The 5,725-nt window shown below is 36.2% G+C and overlaps 1 protein-coding gene across 3 annotated transcripts; it reads left to right on the top strand.

Annotated features, from left to right (window-relative positions):
- The first annotated feature begins 1,822 nt into the window (after positions 1-1,822).
- Positions 1,823-5,493, top strand: LOC149187213 (uncharacterized). 3 transcript variants are annotated; one of them, XM_089412767.1, is made up of 8 exons: positions 1,823-2,067; positions 2,186-2,314; positions 2,410-2,479; positions 2,608-2,717; positions 3,325-4,198; positions 4,349-4,525; positions 4,627-4,680; positions 4,798-5,493. In XM_089412767.1, the coding sequence occupies exons 1-8, from the start codon at positions 2,007-2,009 to the stop codon at positions 4,865-4,867; spliced, it is 1,545 nt and encodes a 514-aa protein (XP_089268893.1). In that variant the 5' UTR covers positions 1,823-2,006; the 3' UTR covers positions 4,868-5,493. The 3 variants fall into 3 exon arrangements, with proteins under 3 accessions (XP_089268893.1, XP_089268892.1, XP_089268894.1); XM_089412766.1 differs by having other exon boundaries at positions 1,827-2,067; positions 4,618-4,680; positions 4,798-5,488; XM_089412768.1 differs by having other exon boundaries at positions 1,834-2,067; positions 4,373-4,525; positions 4,618-4,680; positions 4,798-5,482.
- The last annotated feature ends 232 nt before the right edge of the window (positions 5,494-5,725 follow it).

Raw genomic sequence — 5,725 nt, 5'->3', positions numbered from 1 at the left:
TTATAATTTTATAGTTTTATGATATTATGCTAATTTAATTACATTCTGTGACATATAGGGATTTTAAATCCATTATATAACTATTATTATTTTAATTAGGGTTACTATCATATTAGTTTCATCAGGTTATATTAATTATGTTTGTATTAATTTTTAATTAATTTTATAATTATTATTATTATTTATTTATTTTATTTTTTATTGTTATCAATTTTGATTGTTACAATTGTTATGTTAGTTTTAAGTATTTATTGATTTTTCCATATTTATATTGTCAATAAAATAGAATGAAAAACCATTATTAACTTATTCCCAACTTCATAGTTTAAATTCATTTTTTATTTTCTCATATATATTCAATTATTTATTGAAAAACATAGAAATGATAATAAAAACATGTATGCAAGAGATATATTTTTAATAAGCTAAAAAACTCTAATTTTTTTAAAAAATAGATATTAAGGGTAGAAATTTATAGTAAATTTAATCAAATATTTTTTAGGTTAAAAATAACATACAAACATTTTATATTATAATATATATTCAACTATTTATTGAAAAACATAAAATGATTATAAAAACATGTATGTGAGAGATATATTTTTAATAAGCTAAAAAATTCTAATTTTTTTTTTAAAAATTTATAGTAAATTTACTGAAATATTTTTAGGTTAAAAATAACATACAAACATTTTATAACGTGACTATTCCTGGGATGTGTGCATTTCTTCTTATTTGGAAAAGTTTATGGTGGTGCCTGTGTTAATTGGAAAGACATCCAAGCTACTGCAAAAGGAATGTATATGTATTTTAGATAGAACACACACGTTGCTATGTGAATAGATTCTTGAATTTTCCATCGCAATTTTTTTACCAATGTGTATCCCTTAATTTCCCTCTTTTAATGATGTTTTTAATGATTACAATTAAAATTTTTAATTTAGGATTCTTAGAATTCCCATAATGTCTTTAAAAATCTATACTAAATTTCCATACATTATAATTCCACAAATAACTTAACCATTATCATTCGGAGAGTATAACTTTTATATACAGTATAACTTTTATATACACACTTTGTTCGATGTAAATGAATCACTATTAAAAAGCTATGAATATACAATTAATTGATGACATTGAAATTCTAAATTTCTAAAACCAAATCCGTAACATCAATAAAGTCCTACTCTTTAGCATCACTATCCAAAGAGAAACCTAATCGCGGCGTTAAAGGTATCACTATCCATAGATAAATCTAACCGCGGTGTTAAAGCTGTGGTTGACAGCGGAACCCAAGAAGGAGGTGACTAGACACCAACACTTCCGACGAAAAAAACGACTTCCAACTAACTGTTTAACCTTTCTATATTTCACTTACGGAAAGGTCTTCCAGCGAGATTTATATGTCAGCAACGACGTGAGCAGCCCCATCAAAATTAAAAGTTGAGAGCCCTTCACCATTTTAGGAATAAACGACAATGATGTGGGGAATGAGATGTTTGGAAGTGGTAAACCATCCTCTAACAACCAAGAATTTATTGTTAGTGATATCACAAGAATCAAATTAAATCTTCCGTGGTGCAACTTCTGTACCAACCCTTGATTTTTCCAAATATAAGGTAGAAGGAAACCTGTTGGAATATTAAATATAATAAAGACATAGGCTATGATGAAAACGTTGGAATTGACTTAGTCGTAAAGCAAACCCTTAGGGCTGAGGTCTAAGTCTTTGGCATTATATAGAAATGGACTTGGAATGTCTTAATCACGTTTGGCCAGACCCGAACCTTGCACCAAATGTGCGAGGTCCCCATGGCCATGGAAGCACCAATGTTCAAGTTCGGTAGGTCACAGCGAATTCTCGAAGCTAATTTGAGGTTCGCTGGTGCCTTCGTGGATTGATCGGCACTAGTTGTTAGCGTGTCCAACACGGAAATCTCGTGAAGCCGCCCTAGCGAGTTTTTATTTAGGGTAAACGATATCGCAGCAGCTGAGGTCCGCGCATCATGGCTCCAGATAATATGCCTTGTATTCAGCGACGCGCCTCGAATTTGGGGTTAAGCCGTTGTATGATTTTCTACCGGCCGTAGCATGTATTTGGCGCTTTAATTCGGGACAAGATTTGTTTGGCTTTGTGATGACATATGTATAAGTGTATACTTTGTGTTGTGTTGTTTGATTGCAGCAATGGATTCCAGAGTCGGAGAGGTCAGAAAGGTTCATGTCGTGTATTTCTTGAGCAGAGGAGGCCAGGTCGAGCATCCGCATTTGATTAAAGTTCAGCAAACGGCTTTAAACGGCTTGAGACTCAGAGGTTCAGACTTTGAATTCTCCGGTGAATTTTGATTTGTAAAATGTTAGAGAGCGAAATTGTCGCACAAATTTTGAATTTTGTTGTGGTTTTCGCAGATGTAAAGCGATGGTTGTCGAAAGTGCGAGGAGATGATATGCCGGATTCGTTCTCCTGGTCATATAAACGGTACAGAAAATTGAGAATTTAATCTATAAGATCTTCATTTATTTTTTTTATTTTTTTGGGGGGTTAAATTAAAAAATCACTGTATTAAAAGGATTTTTCTTGACGAATGATATGCTTCTGGTTTAAAGGAAATACAAAAGCAGTTATGTTTGGCAAGACTTGCGCGATGACGATCTTATCACGCCTATTAGTGACAGTGAATATGTTCTCCAAGGGTCAGAGATCTTACCGTCTCGAGGTAATAATTCTGTTAAGAGTTTTTGTTTAAAATTGTAAATTTCTTATCAATCTGTTAAAAACTTTTCGTTATTGTATCGTTCTGTATAAGATTAAGGATATTCACAAAGAAATGCTGGAAAAGATCATCTTTTTGAATTAAAGAAAGCTTCTCAATTTGATTATTCAGTGTGATGATTTATTTTCGAGGTTTAGCACAGCCTGACGTCAATGCGTATTGGATTATTTTGCACGAGATTAAGGATCTTTAGAAAAAATAAGAGAAAGCTTCAAACAGATTTTTTTCTTTTTATGTTTATTCAGCACATCATAAATGATTTGGCGCACTGTTCTTGAAATTTAACACTGCCTGATTTTAATTATGATCATTTTATTCGGCAGAAATTACCAGATATGAATCTTTTGATATAATTCTATCAAATTTGGCGAAGCGTTTGCTTGAGGGTTTAGTTTCAAACATAATAATTTCTGTTGTTTTAACATCAAATTTGGCGAACCGTTTGCTTAAGGATTTAGTTTCAAACATAAGAATTTCTGTTGTTTTAACATCAAATTTGGTTTGCTTAAGGGTTTAGTTTCAAACATAATAATTTCTGCTGTTTTAACAGATACAAATAGGTGTTCATGTGACTGCCAAACGCCGGAACGGAATCGCCTGCAGTCGGGAGAACTCCGAAGCGGTGATGAGCAATCGCAATACTCAAATCTGATGTTAGAATTAGATTTTCCTCTACACCAGCGAATTTACGAGGCTTTAGAGAGTCCATACACGGAACTTCCGCCACATAAAGCCCTTCAGAATCATGACGAAAGCGAAGAGAGCGGGCCGAGTGGTGACTATTCTACAAAGAATACAAGCAGCGGCGCACCATCCCAATCTCCGAACCATACGGACGAGGAGGTTAGAGTATACAAAGCCATAAAATCGGCTTCGACGGGCCCGAAATTAGACGCCGCGGCGCAAACAGGTGACAGCCAGAGGCTGCTTTCCAACGGACAAGGAATTTCCTCATTGTCAGAAGTTGCACGGAAGGTGAAGGACGAGTCTGGGGTGAAAATTAGTTCACCCAACGCTGACGAGAACTTATCAAAATCCTTGGTCGCTGTTGCGAAGAAGGACTCAATATTGGCCACTTGTGAAAATTTGAAGCTTCCGCCTAAAGACTCGCGTCAACGGAAGGCAAAGTCTGCAATCGCGTCTCACGTTCTTAAGCAGATATTCAGGTGCGGAGGTCTTGAGACCAACGATTCTAGAATCCACTCCCTTAAGGCCTTGCCATCTGTTTTCAATGGAAGAAAGTCATACGGCAACACTGATAATTCTCGATCAGCCACGTCACCTAAGAAAGCGGAATCGCAGCCAGATTTGACGACATCCAAGAGTGTTCCCAATCTGCACACACTACAAGAAAAGTCAGAAATCGAGAAACCAGATTGCAAGATTTCAAACAAAGGCTTCCACAAGCTTGTCGATTCAAAAAGGTACAACTTCACCGTCAATCATCTAATTACCAATGATCTCCGTCTTTTTGATTAATTCACAGTGTCAGGGTTCGAATCCTGCCATTGCAGATTAATTGTTTTGCTTTTTGTTTGTTTTTTTTTTTTTTAATCTCCTTTTGAATTTTCCAGGGAGGTTAACTATGCTTTGAACAGTCCAAGGTCATCTCAATCACAATCATCTATCTCGGGAGAAATTGCAGCCAAAAATGTAACCAGCATCCAGACTAAAGTATCAAAGAGCCCTGCAGCGCTGGAGGATAATGTAAATAACGATAAGTCGGCTTTGCTCAGCCCTAAAATGATCAGGTAAGAACCGTTACACATTCATAACACTGCCATTACATTTACTATTTGGAGTTCAAGATATATGGCCATCGATGTGACCTTTGGATTGACAGTAATTGCAGCCCGCAGATCGAACCAACTGAAGTATTATGTGATGACGTGGAGACCAATTGCATGTAAGTCTGGTAAAACATATAAAGAATATTACAGCCGAAATTAAAGCATGCATTGGATTCAATACTGGCAAAAATATTCCATTAATTTCAGGAAAGTTTTTGAATGCCATGCAACAGGGAGGATAACAGGGCGGATCATCAAAACATTCGTTCCAAGAGGAGAGTTCGAAGCATCCTGGCCAAATAACAGCTCGAATTTTCCGTCAAATTTTCTATGTATTATTGCTTCATACACCAGTTTCCGGAGGCATATTGTCTTTGTAGTTTGCGTTTACTCTTGTTGTATTCGGAGTCGAAATTTACAAATCAATTCTGGGGGATTCGAACCTGGATTGTTTGCCATGGAATTCCACCGATAATTCCCCAGGATTGCCTGCCATGGAATTCCACCGATATTCTCATTCTGAATCTGTTACGTATTGTACCCATACGGGGATCTTTTCCTTTACTAGCGTGGTTTTGAGGTGGGCAGGCACGCACCGCAAATCACAGCGAGTGATAGATAGACTCGCCACTAGGAGTAGTATGTAAGAGTACACTTGGAATCATGGCCCAGTCGTGGGGGGTTTGGTGTTCCTTGTGGGCCACGATGGTGGTGCATGGGCCGGAGCCCTGTCACATGAGAATGCGAAAAATAGATGTGGCAACGGTAGCAGAATTCGTTGATTGGTTTATGATAAACATGCGTAGCCGTTAAGTCGTAATTGGTTTTTCAGGTCGTGCGGTACCCATACCAAACTAGATGAAATTGCACTAAGGTTAAAAGATTCAAATTTTTTATCTACTTCGTATATTTATAGAGATGCTTTCCACTTGTGCTCTAAACAAAACAAACGAGATGAAATTGCAGTAACTGCAGTCAGGTTAACCTAGCCATAAACTTTATATAATTTCTTATGTTTGTATAGAATATTTGCATATCGCAAAACCAATGTAACATTGCCACAAATAGTCTCACCGCTATTTAAACCAGGATCAGGAAGGCTCAATTATACTTGGGTTCATTCGAATTCCATTCCAAAACGATGGTAAAGTTTTAACCTTC

This window comes from Pinus tabuliformis, chromosome 3_1 (assembly GCF_031772625.1).
Source record: "Pinus tabuliformis cultivar Carrire ecotype Pingquan chromosome 3_1, CPIR1, whole genome shotgun sequence".
In the NCBI taxonomy this organism is placed as follows: domain Eukaryota; kingdom Viridiplantae; phylum Streptophyta; class Pinopsida; order Pinales; family Pinaceae; genus Pinus; species Pinus tabuliformis.
Note: the sequence above shows the minus strand (reverse complement) of the source record. Positions and strands in the feature narration are given on the sequence as shown.